We start from the raw sequence: 13,747 nt of genomic DNA, 5'->3' as shown, positions 1-13,747 counted from the left end.
TGAGCAACCAAAAGGATTCGAAGATCCTCATTTTCCAGACCATGTATACAAACTTGAAAAAGCTTTGTATGGTCTGAAACAAGCTCCTCGAGCTTGGTATGAAAGGTTGACTCAATTTTTACTTTCTCATGGCTATCACAGAGGTAGTGTGGATAAAACTCTTTTCATCAAACATATAAAATCTGATTTTATCATTGCTCAAATTTATGTTGATGATATAGTTTTTGGGTCTACATCTAACCATGAAGTGCAGGTATTTGTTGATCAAATGAAAAGTGAATTTGAAATGAGCATGGTTGGTGAGCTTAATTTCTTTCTTGGTCTTCAAGTGAGACAAATGGAAGGAGGTACATTTGTATCTCAAAGCAAGTATGCTAAGAACCTTGTCAAGAAATTTGGCCTTGAATCGGCTAAGCAGGTAAGTACTCCTATGAGCACCACACTGAAATTAACAAAAGATGAGAATGGAGTAAAGGTAGACACTAGACTCTATCGTAGCATGATTGGAAGTCTTTTGTATTTAAGCGCTAGTCGCCACGATATATGTTACAGTGTGGGAGTGTGTGCTAGATATCAAAGTAATCCTATGGAATCTCATGTATCGAGTTTGTAAAAAGGATTATTAGATATGTTAATAGCACTTCCGATTATGGAATTTGGTACTCGAAAGATACCAATTCAAATCTTGCTTGTTTTAGTGATGCAGATTGGGCAGGAAATGCTGATGATCGAAAGAGCACAAGTGGAGGGTGTTTCTTCCTTGGGAATAATCTAGTATCTTGGCATAGCAAGAAACAGAATTCCATCTCCTTATCCACTGCCGAAGCTGAGTACATAGCTGCTGGCAGTTGTTGCACTCAACTATTGTGGTTGAAACAAATGTTGATTGATTATGGGTTTGATTTGGGTGTTTTGACTATTTTTTGTGACAATACTAGTGCCATAAATATTTCCAAAAATCCTGTTCAACACTCTAGAACAAAGCACATTGATATAAGACACCACTTTATTAGGGAACTTGTTGAAAATAAATCATTGCAATTAGAATATGTTGATACTGAAAAACAATTAGCTGATATTTTCACAAAGGCCCTAGATGCAAGTCGCTTTGACTCCCTCAGAAAGTCTTTGGGAGTTTGCATTGTTTAATTTTATCTGTTCATCATTCGTGTACAATAGTGTTGTGTGATTCTTCTCTAGCTCTAAATCTTCTATCATTGTTTTTGACAAATCATGTTTATGCTTTTGGAATATAATTAGTTAGGATCTCTGTCTGATCATACTTTGTGATGTTGTGTTAAAAGATTCATGTTACTCTTTATTTGTGTCTGGGATTAAATAATGTTCTTATACAGAGTTGAGCAATTTTTGTTTCATGCTTGTCAGGCCCCTTCCGGAATAGAGCTACCCATACTGAAGTGTGAAAGCCATCTGATGAGTAAGCTGGAACATTGTAATTAGCAACTATGATGAGGATGCACTACCATAGAAAAGGGCTACCTTCAGTATGGTGTGAAAGCATCCAGTTGCGGGATCAATTTGAAAAAGGCAAAAATGAAAAATCATGCCAAGGACAATGATCCTATTTTCACTGCACACACTTATGTCTGACAAGTGTGTTCAACTCTGTAAGTCTCCTCTATTAAAATTAAATTAATAATCCTGGTTCACAATTCTCAGTAACATGCATATCTTTTTCCTCAACATCAATTAAGTATGATCATCTCATGAGATTCTAATTAGTTATTTTCCTTGAAAGCATAACATGTAATCTACTTTGTCAATTGTCAATGATATTTGATTTCTCTGCTTGATTCGAATCACATATACTCACTGTACACATTATTTTTTTTTGTTTCGGTTTTATGTTAAAAAAAAAAATAAATAATAAATAAAAAAAAAAAGGGAGGCGTGTGACTTGCTTCATGGGTTAAGGAAAATCTTGTGCATAAATGGTAAGTATCAACATTCATTCTTTCTTTGATTTATTATGATATTTTTCCAAGTAAAGATTAATCTTTATATGGTAATGTGTCTTTATTCTTGAAAGATTGCTTTATTTTTGGAAAAATTTATTGGCATTTCTAGTTACCCTTTATTTTTTTAAAAAAAAAAAAAAAGGAAAGGGGAAAGGAGTTGAGAAGTGGGCGGTTTCCTCTTTTGGTTCATGGGCTGGCGGTTTCATTTTGAATTTTCAAAATTGGTTTCCTTTTTCTTGTTTTGATTCCAAGGTTATATAAACCAAATTTTGTCACTTATTTCACCACCTACCCGAACCCTCTTTCTTGTTTCTCTGTCAAACACTATTCATCTTCTCCTTCAGTTTCAAAATGGTGAGAACCAAGAATCTAGGGCACTCAAAAAAATTAGAAGAAACCGTCCCAACTCCTTCTAGTGCACCCCCTGCTGCCTCAGTTCCTCCTCCTGCTGTTGCAAAGCCTGGAGATTCATCGCTTCCCCAGCGTGAATCTCAAGCCGTGAAGTCAAAACGTCCACCCAAGCAAGTTGCTCGCAAATCTGTAAGGCCCTATCGCACCTGGACTTCGTCGTCTGAATCCTCGAAGGAATCTCCTCCTCCATTGGCCGTTCCTCCTCCTGCTGCATCAATGGCTGGCACCACTCCAACAGGCCCTTCCACTCGAACTCGAGCCCAGCAAGCCTCGGCTGAGAAAGAACTTCAAGCCTCTCAATCTCGAGAGAAGTCTGCTCCTCCAGCCAAGAAGAAACTCAAGACCAATCCTCCCTCGGCTTCCTCGAGTTCCAGTTCAGAAGAAGAGGATCCAATGGAAGTCTCTTCAGACAAATCAGTTTCTCTGCATACTGAGAAGGACAGTGAGGACACAGAACTCGAGCCAGAGCCTCCTCGTTCAAAAACTGCTTCTGCAGCAAAGGCCTCTGCTGCTGCCAAAGGCAAGCAGCCCATGGAAGATCCTCCATCTGGTAATATCCCTTCCTCTATCTCTGGCTGTCCAACTTTTTACTATCGAGACAATGAGCGTGACTGGAATCTTTATGCAACTCGTAAGTTTGAAAGTGAGAGGAATTATGATTTGCATGCCCATCGTGTTTATGGTATTGTAAAGTTCATCCAATTTCATCAATGGGAACACACTCTTACTGGTTTTATTGGATTCATTGCTAACATTATTAAAGAGTTTTATGCTAATCTTACTGATGATTTCCTTGATGAGAACTCTAGACTGTATAGAAGAGTGTATGTTAGGGGTCATTGGTTCTCATTCTCTGAAAAGGACATTGCTCAGGCCCTGCAATTGCCTGAGAATGTTTCCAATGCTGTGATGTCTATGGATCGTGACTTAATGCACTCTGAACTCACTGGTGCACGTTCAGAATTGAAACCAGGGGAGAGTCTTCGAATTACTCACCTCACTTTTGCTCATGCTTCCCTTATGCGGTTTGCACTAAGCAATTGGGTTCCAAATTCGAACAAGACCGTGGTGTCTCAAGAAGTGGCTACACTCCTATACCGCATCACCTCTGGAACTTCCATTGATCTAGCCTCTCATATTCTCAACCAGATTGTCTCCTTTCGAAGAGGTAAAAAGCCAACCTTCAAACTTGTGTTTCCAAATTTAATCTATAAGGTTTTATCCTCTCAGAAGAATGTGGCCCAAGCACATGAAACACTTGAGCCTCCCATCTCTGGCCCTACATTCCAACCTTCTGAGTATTTTGATGGTGTGTTCCAAAAACGGCCAAAGGCTGGTGCTGCTGCTGCTTCTGCTGGTGCAAGTTCAGGCTCTGCTGCTGCAGAGCTCCTGGAAGTCAAGTCTGAACTTCAGAATGTGTACACTCGTCTTGAAGCAATGGCTGATGTCCAGCATGACATGTCCAGGCAACTGTCCACCTTAATTCAACTCTCCAAACATTAAAGTGTTATAGTTTGTTTCTTTTTACTTAAACTTTGGTTTATTTTTGTTCTTTGTTTACTTTGGCACTCCGATAAACAAAAAGGGGGAGAGATATATTTTTTGGTTTGTGTTGCCCAACTCTGGACCCTTTTTTCAGGGGGAGTTGTGGTTTGTTAGTACTTATGAACTTAATGTTTAAAGTTAGCATGTTCTTTGTGTTCATTGTGATATTCGATTGTGTTACTCAGGGGGAGTAGTATTGTTTGCTCTTGCTAACTTTGCATTGCAGGTACTTTATGGAAAAAATTATTTTGTTCATCTAAAGTGCCAAAGGGGGAGATTGTAAAGTCCTTTTTTGGCAAGTTAGGTGACAAAATAATTTTTCCTTTTTATGGTAAGATTGCTTTGCATTAATTTTCGAAATCTTACCTCTTTTATTCGGTTATAAGTTGCCATTTTCCTTGTTTGGAAAGTTGCACTTTCAGCTGAACTTTCCTTTGTTGAAAACTTCTCAAAAGAGAAGAAATTCTCTTTTGGAAAGTTGTCATTTTAAGGGAAACTTTGATTATTGCCTTTTCCTTATTAATTTCGATTGTATCTTGATACAATCAGAATATCTAATCTGTTTTTGGCAGGAATCAAGCTTTGAAAGAAGATCGGACCCGATTTTAGTAAGTTTCCCGTTTAAGGCGGTCCGCTGCGTCAGCATCCGAATCTGATGTAGCAGATCGTGTTTCTTTTGGAAAGTTTTTGTACTGCTGCTAATTCGATCTTGTGGTTGCCTCTTTGGTTTCTATGATCTATAAATAGAGCCTAGAGAGCAACCATTCGAATTACCTCTTCCATTATTCATTTTCTACATTTATCTTTTGAGAGAAGAGAGTGTTTCTTTGTTTTGTGAGAGCCTAGTTGTTCATCTAGGTTCTAGTTGTTCTATTTCTGTTCTTACTCTATCCTAGAGGTTGTGAAGAACTACTTGACTGAACAAGAGATTGGTCTTCGGGAGAAGACTTGATTAAGCCTTACTTCGGGAGGAAGTAAGCACTTGGTCTTCGGGAGAAGACTTGCTAAAGCCTTACTTCGGGAGGAAGTAAGCACTCACACTTCAAAGACGAAGGGAGTTCGGGCTTGAAGGTGTTTCAAGAAGTCAGATTCATAAAGTGGATTACAAAGGATTGCGGCAATACTTTAGAGGGAGTCTAAACTTGTTTAAGTCAATTGTCTTTGTAATTTTGATACTTTATTAATTGATTTCATTCTCTGGGCGTGGCCCCGTGGACTAGGAGTGTTCGTGAGAACACTGATACCACGTATAAATCTCTTGTGTCAAGTTATTTATTTTTCTGCAAATATTTTATATTCTGCCTGTTCAGTTTTGCTGTAGCAGAATTACTTTCTGCTGCTGCAAACACTTACAGTTTTTATATTTTCGTATATACAACTGACATTTGCAAAAACACGGTTTTTCAAATGTAAATTTGGATACGGGCAAGATTTTTGGGCTCAAATCACATGATTGTCATGTGTTGTTACAACGTTTACTACCGGCAGGTATCCGTAAGTTCTTGAAAAAAGGAAATCTGGGACACAATCATTGAGATGTGTGTGTATTTCAAACAATTATGCTCAAGAACACTTAATGTTTCGGATTTAGAAAAAATGCAAACAAATATTCTAACTATTTTGTGCAAGTTAGAAATAATTTTTCCACCGGCTTTCTTTGACATAATGGTTCACGTAGTTATGCATCTCCCTAAAGAAGCCATACTAGGTGGACCAGTGCAGTATAGGTGGATGTATCCCATTGAGCGGTCAATGTCTGTGTACAAGCAATATGTCAGGAATCGTGCCCATTCGGAAGGCTCTATTGCTGAATCTTTTGTGGTTAATGAGGCATTAACCTTTTGCTCAATGTACTTTCGAGAAGTGGAAACTCGATTCAACCGTCCTGACCGAAACAATGACATTGTCCAAAACATGCCAACTTGACAATTTTCTGTATTCAAGCATGTTGGCCGACCGCTAGGTATGAGGACAGTCGACACCTTACCCATGCAAAGCAAGCGTAAGGCGAAGTGGTACATTTTGAACAATTGCACAGAGGTTGAGTCGTATATCAAGTAAGTATAAATTCCATAAACAGTTACTCACAATAGTCGACTTTACCTAAAAATTTCTTAACTTACTAAGTGCATTATATTATATAGTGAGCATAAGGAGTTGATTCAAGCAAGGGGTGTAGGCAATATTGAAAAAGTGCAGGAGACTGAGTTTCCTGAATGGTTCAAAACTCGAGTAAGCATTGTTGCCTCTCAATACTCATAATCTTGTTCTCAAAAACTGTTAAACTTTTCTTAATTTAATATTTTTCCTGAAATGTAGATTAATGAACTACGGTTGAGCAACCAGGGTGCAGTGTCAGATGAGTTGTATGCTATTGCTAACCCAGGGAATGGAGCAATTTATTTTTATCTAGGGTGCATAATGAACGGTATTAAATGTTTGGTCAAGGAAAGGGATGATAACCGTAAAACACAAAATAGCGGTGTTATGGTGCCCGGTGAAGATGGACAACATTTTTACGGCAAACTTGAAAAAATTATGGTGTCCACTTATTTAAAAGACTGCAGTGTCCTCTTATTTTTGTGTAAGTGGTTTGACACTAATGGGAGTAGAATGGATAGTGACGGTGTTATTACTAGCATTTGTGTCAACCGAGAGTGGTACCAAAATGAACCGTTCATACTTGCATCTCAAGCAAAATTGATCTGTTACATTCCTGATTTGAAGAACGGTAAAGATTGGCTGATTGTAAATGAGTACATACCGCGAAATGTTTGGGACTTCCCGGACACTGATGGGGAGACACCCTTTATACAGGAAAACAATTCAGCTGAAACTAAGTTCGTTGTTCAACTTCCACAGTTGGATGATGTTGACTATGTTTGCCATGATGTGGACCCAACTGAAGTTGTAAACATCCATCGTGTGAATTCACAGCCTCAACAATTAGATGATTTCATTGTCGATGATGACAACGAGGGTCTAAATACCGAAGAAGACAACTCCTTAGAATTAGAGAGTGACAGTGATGATAATGATGTATATGTAACTGATGATGAGGATGATGAATTATAATTGAAATAGTATTTTAAATAAAATAAAAATTAAAACCCTTCTTGTTTAATATGTTTTGAATATGGTTGTTTATTTTAAATAAAAAATATGTGTTGTATATGTAGTATGTCTACACCAGGTGGCAGCAGTTCGAAAAAGAAAGGGGTCAGGGGTAAATACAAAGGCAAGAATGTTGAAGAAGAGCTCTCCAAAACACAATCTGCCAAGTTACAAATTGAGTTGCATGCAGAGACTGGCACCCCCGTCGGCAAAAACGGAAAAAAAATTCAACAACATGGCTAAACGGATGACTCGGATGTCTATTGCCATCAATAAATTCAAATGGGAAGATGTCAGTAGAGCTGACATCAATGCATTGTGGGATAGACTTGAGGTATGTTGTAATAAATTTTTTAATTTTTAAATTACTATATTCTTATTAAATTGTAATTAATGTATTAATGTGTAACTTTTTGCAGACCAAGTTTGTCCTCTCACGAGATAACCCTACATTCGTAGATTACGGTGAGTACGAGATGTCAAAGGGTTTACGTGACTGGAGGGCAGACTGTAAGAAAAAGTGGATACAAAATATTGAGGAGCTTGGACAGGAGAGGGGCCGACATGTTACCTCCTGACGGAGTAACTCAAGAGGTGTGGAGTGACTGCATCGCTTATTGGAGCACAGACAAACAAAAGGTACATTTAATAAAATTTCTAATTTTAGTAATGTTTAATTTATATAATCAATAATAAATAATTAATCGTTAGAAAAATTATTAATTTCAGGCGAGAGCAGCAAAAAATAAAGAAAGTCGGAGTAAGATGAAACTTCAAGGAGGCTGGGGCTCGAAGCCTATTGTTTCACATGTTGTCGAGGGGGTAAGTTTATATATTACATTATCATTGATTTAATTTTTTCTAGTAAAATAACAATAGTAATATATTTTCTCTTAAAAATAGGCTAACCCCGACATAGGAGAACTGCCAACTGCAGTGGAAATTTTTCAAAAGTTTCACCATAAAGGCAACAATTGGCGCAACGAGTACGCGCAACAAGCTTACGTAAGTTTACATTTTAATTCATTTTTATTTAATTCTTTCAATTTATTTTTTATAAATTAACCATTTTACTTATTTGTTTGGTTTTAAGAGCAAATAGTTGAAATAGCGGCAACTCAACCAGCGCCCACTGAAGATCAGCCCGATGAGCCTGCTATCGATCCTACACAGTACCCCCGAGACTTACCTGTTATGACGCAAGTACTCGGGGAACGATCTCGACATCTTAGAGGCTTTAGCCATCTCCTCAGATTGAAGGGAGTTGGGGCCAAAAGAGCACCTGCCACGCATTCCTCGGCCCCACCGACTATTAGAATGGAACAGTACGAGGCTTTATAGAAAAAAGTGGAGGAAGCGGAGCAGACAACTCAATATACGAGGAAGCAGTATGAGACACAACAACTCTACCTCAGACGATTCCAAGATCAGTTTGAGTATCTTTCTCGAGCTGTGCCGGATTTCAACTTGCCTCCCATGGATCTTCCACCATTGCCCACTCGTGGTGCTGGATCGTCATCGGCTGCTCCTGGTGATGGATCCTCATCGCAGCCTCCCGAGACTCAGAGAAACAACGATGATGACATTACTCGCCTGTAGAACTTTACTTTTTTTTATTATCCAATTCAAACATTGATCTTTTAACATTTTGTTTATATACTGATTTTAGTAGAACATAATATAATTAATGTTTGTTTATCTTTTAATGTAAATTATGTTAGTTTTTTTTGTTAATATAATATTATAATTAAAAAATTATATTTATTTTAAAAAAATTAATTAATTTTTTAAAAAAATATATATATATACTGTTGCCGGCACATTACTGCGCCGGTAAAAGGTGGCTCAAAAATGTACGTTCCAATCCTTAGATTGGCGCCAATAGTTTTGCCGGCGCATCTATAGCGTTGGCAAAACTCTCAGATTGGCGCCAACAGTTTTGCCAGCGGTAAAAGGTTAACAAAGCAGGTTCATAGCGGATAAGGGTATCTTTTAACACCGGCGTTTCCCTTTTACCAGCGTGATTTACCGGCGCATTTAGTCTACACGCCGGTAAAAAATCTTTTACCGACTAAGATTCTCAAACATGTTTTGCCGGCGCAGTATTGCGCCGGCAAAGCTTTAACAGCGCATTCAGTATACTTTTTCCGGCGCAAAAATGCACCGGCAAAAGTTGGTTTTCTTGTAGTGTATGTTCTCATAATCCAATCTATATCTTCATCCTTTGCTTTTTAGGCGGCCAAGCTTTGATTCTTAGCTGACTAAGATGCTTGGTTTTCTGCACTGCCGTGTTTGTAGGCCATAATTGTTGATTCCATAAAGCTTCATTTCTAGCCTTCCATATGTGATACACAAGGCTTGCAATGACTGTGTTCACAATGCTTTTCCTTGCTGCAGTAAATCTCTTCGTTTGGTGGCAGGATTGCAGCAATTTAACTGTGTCATCTGCTGGTGTGTTCCATTGCAGAAACACTTTAACTTCTTGTAAGTACTTTGCACTGTATTCACACTGAAAGAACAAGTGATCAATGGTTTCATTCTCCTTGCCACACAGAATGCAAGTTGTGTCTATGCTTTGATTAAACTTACTTACTCTCTCCTTTGTGTTTAACCTTTCCCAAAACACTAACCATAATATAAATCTATGCTTGGGAATAATAAGCCTATCCCAAACCAGATTACACCATGGTAGTTTAGGATGCTCAGGAAACAGATCATGATAACCCTGCTTCACTCTATATCTCTGTTTCAAGGTTTGGATAAAGAAAATATTGGTATCTTATATTGTTTTTTGTGGGCTCTTTGGAATCAAAGGAACAACATCTTTCATAAACAGTTCACTCTTCCCCCAAAGGAAGTTTATCATTGGAGTCTTGCCTATTTTTTTTTAAATATTTGGATGTGAAGCAAGGTCAGGTGGCAATGAATTATCCTGCTATTTCTAAAGCACCAACATAAGCACAACCATCTGTATCAAGTAAATTCAGAATTTTCACAGATGCAGCCACTGATTCTCATGGTAGGAAGCATAGTATTGGAGTGGTTCTCATGGAATGTTGTAATCGGGTTAAAGCATGTTTTTCTACTCCATTTTCTGGGCTTGTTCCCCCTGCTGTTGCTTAAGCCAAGGTTGTTCATCAGGCCATCCAGTGGGCTCAATTGCTTCATTTACCGGTGGATGTGCTAATGAGTGATTGTAAATCAATAGTAGATAAGCTTAAATCTTGTAATTTGAATAATAGTATTTTGGATGATGTAATCCGTAGCATTAAGAACTTGTTATCTTTTAGTCCGGGCCTAGCTGTTTGTCATATTAGTAGGGATTGTAATGTGTTAGCTCATAAAGTGGGAAAGATAAGTCTAGGATTAGATAATGAGTTGATTTGGAATGGTTCTCTATTTTTCTTGTAACTTGTTGCTCTTGTGTTGTTCTTTTTCTATTCTATTGAAGCACAAGTTATTTTCAAAAAAAAAATAAAATAAATAAAAATAAAGATTTAAGTAGACATAATTAAAGAGGAGAGAGAGAAGACAATTAAGTGAAGAAAAAGGCGTTGGGAAACTCAAGATGATTGAGAAATCTAATATTGGAAGATAAAAGAAGGCCCGGCGGTTGTGTGTGTGTTTGTGGGTATAAGAGATTGAATGAAATAAAGAGTATAATCTTAGGCCATCACGGCATGGGACCCGCCCGGCCCTTTTTATTTTTTATTTTTTATTTTTTGTTTTCCTTTTCCTTTCATAATTTCTCCTCTCTCTCTATCACTACAGCTCTTCCTTTTGTCTCGTTGGCACTCTCTTAACCATTCCACACCATCATATATACCAATTCCATTTTCCCTATCTTTGGCGTGAGGATATTATTAATAGTACCCTCATCTCCTAGTCCCAGCTCAATACCCCCTTTTTCCTTCTCATCATTTTCTATTTATAATTTCACAAAAACTAAATAAATTTGGAAATCATGTTCTTTACCTTTTCATTATTTCCTCTTCATGATTATTATTATTATTATCAAACCACTACTACTACTCTTCCTCTTTCTTTTCTCTTCCTCCTCTTTCTTAACTACCTTTTCCCAATCATGGTTACTTTTTGTAGAAAAAGCGTCCACACTTTTTTAAGTCTAACCACTACTCCTCTTCATCATCATAATAATGATTATGATCATGACGAGATTAGTAATAATAATAATACTAATAACCCCATTATTTCTCCATTGACGACCACGATTAATTCCAAAACAACCGGAGGTTTTGGTACACTAGTCACTACCGAGGAGGATGAAAACATCACCATACGATGTCGTTCAACTAACGATTTGGAGTCAACAGCTGCTTCTTCATTCAAAGCCGATCCTTCTTCGCCGTATTTTTCCCCGTCGAAGACGAAGGATCATCATCACGGCAGCAGCGGCCGTGGAATGGGCTTCATCGACGATTTCGGCGCCGGCGTCAACGGTCTCACGTCCTGCACGGAGAGTCTTGGTTTCGAAAGCTCCGATGAACGGAGGGTGGAAGAGGATGATCATCATGTCATGGATAGCGTCGGCGGCGAGGAGTTGACTTTGACCTCGAGGCCGTGGTCAACGTCGACTGCTACAAAAGCGAAATGTGGTGGGATTAGGAGGAGGAGTATTAGGGATCGTCATCTGTATCAAAACCATGAAGTGAAGAAGTTTCCGCCGCCACTTTCTTCGCTTAACCAGAATGGTCAACCTAGTTTTTATCTCCAGGCGGTGAGAAAGGAGGGGAGGTTGGAGCTCACTGAGGTTAGGATTCATCGGCCGGAGATTCTCCGAGCGTTTCGTGAAAATGGACGGTTGAGATTGCAATTCATAAGAGATGACGATGATTGTGATGATGCAGAGGAAGAAGAGGATTGCAATGATGAAAAAGTAGAAGAGAAAGAAAAAGAAGTTGTTCCGGAAGAGGTTATTATTTCGGAGGAGAAAAAAGAAGAAGAAGAAGAAAAAGATGATGGTGATGATGATGACGATCAGGAAATGAAGATTCCGGTGAGTAGCGGAGAAGGATTACGGCGGTGTCACGAGGAGGTAGTGAACAACCACAACCACCATCACCATCACCATGGCCATCAGCACCAAGGCCACGGGCACAGCCGGAGCCACCACCAATATCATCAACATCAACACCACTTGCACGTGTGGAGACAGACGCATTGTGTGACGACCAGGTGAAGTCACGTGTGGAAGGGAATTAGTCTGGGGTGGCACGTACTCAGAGAAAGAGACAGCTATTTCATTTTATTTTTTTCATGGGCAGCAAAGAAAAGCAGAGAGAATATTGTTATTGTTATTATAATTAATAATAGAAATAATATATCAGATCAGAGTACAAGAGACAAGTACATAATGATGAGTTGTGGTTTGGATTTATATATCATATAAAGAAATTCATGTTATGCAAGTGTGACAAGTAGTCACAACAAGTAGTAGCGGAAGCAGTAGTAGTAGAACAAAATATATAATATATATTGGTTGTTTTGATGTCATCATATGTAGTACTACTTGCGATATGTGCCTCTAACCCTAATTTTGGAATATTTGGAATGTAGATAGATGGTGTGGATAACTGTGGATTCTCTGCAAAAATTGTTAATAATGAGACATGGCACGGTTGTTTGGCTCAGTTCTCGCACGCACATCCACAACATAATTATAACAACAAAACATATATTATTTAATTATTTATCACTTACCGCTGTCATTATATATTTTGTGAGGAAAGTATATATGTGTATATATTTAGTGTTAAATAGCTCCCTAAACCATCTCTATTATCTCTAAATATACAATTTCCTTATTTAGTTTTAATTTTTGATACACATTAAAGAAAATTCGTTGGAATTTGTTGTACATTATGGATATTCCATTAACGTAACTAATAAGAAGTTCTTGTTTGGGTATATATAGTATAAAGAAAAATATATCATGTATATATTTATATATGGACTCATTCCTGAAAATTGTCAATATATGTAAGTATTGATTAATTGAAGATGTAAGATTATCTTTAATAGAAGATGTAAAAATTAAATTATATTTAACATAAAAAGTAATTTTGAAATATTTTTACATCATTTTTTATCATGGTGCTCCATTGTGTATGCAAGTTATTAATTCAAAAAAATATGTTCATTAAAATTTAATAATAAAATATTAAAAATAGCATAATAATAAATATAAAAGGGTGATATATTTATATGATAATTTAGTATACTATAATAAATTAACTTTTAATAAGATGAACTTATATAATTTATTTACTTTTTTATTAGAGATATGGAGATGCTCTAAATAGAGAAGAAACAGTATTAATTATGAATGCCTTTGACTTTGAACCTAATTAATTAATGGCATAATAAAGTTTAGTGGTTGGTAAAGTATATCACTGGGAACCCAACAAAAAACGTTAATGCAAATGGGAAAATAGGATATCGTGGCCAGAATAGATTGGTTCATAAAGATGTATAAATATATTATAATAAATAATAGCGTGAACGTTCGTACCGAAAAAGAGAAGTAATAAGATGGTCTTGATATCGTGATGTGTAGCCATCAGGAGTATAAGAGATGATGATGAGATGGCTAGCATTATTTAATTAATAAGATCGTGTATTTAGTCAACTTGATCAAAAAGTAACGGAAAGTGACTGATACTTATTAATTTCCTGGG

General features: G+C 37.4%; 1 protein-coding gene across 1 annotated transcript; it reads left to right on the top strand.

Moving 5' to 3' along the window:
- Positions 1-10,656: 10,656 nt before the first annotated feature.
- On the top strand, positions 10,657-12,409 carry LOC115718576 (uncharacterized). Its single transcript, XM_030647386.2, has one exon. The coding sequence runs from the start codon at positions 11,014-11,016 to the stop codon at positions 12,247-12,249; it is 1,236 nt and encodes a 411-aa protein (XP_030503246.2). The 5' UTR covers positions 10,657-11,013; the 3' UTR covers positions 12,250-12,409.
- The last annotated feature ends 1,338 nt before the right edge of the window (positions 12,410-13,747 follow it).

Source organism: Cannabis sativa, chromosome 2, assembly GCF_029168945.1.
Source record: "Cannabis sativa cultivar Pink pepper isolate KNU-18-1 chromosome 2, ASM2916894v1, whole genome shotgun sequence".
NCBI classification, from domain to species: Eukaryota; Viridiplantae; Streptophyta; class Magnoliopsida; order Rosales; family Cannabaceae; genus Cannabis; species Cannabis sativa.
The sequence above is the reverse complement of the archived record's forward strand: the minus strand, read 5'-3'. Positions and strand labels throughout refer to the sequence as shown.

Bases quoted from the DNA above. Each gene is read 5' to 3' on its own strand.
- LOC115718576 (XM_030647386.2), top strand. From the start codon at position 11,014: ATGTTCTTTACCTTTTCATTATTTCCTCTTCATGATTATTATTATTAT.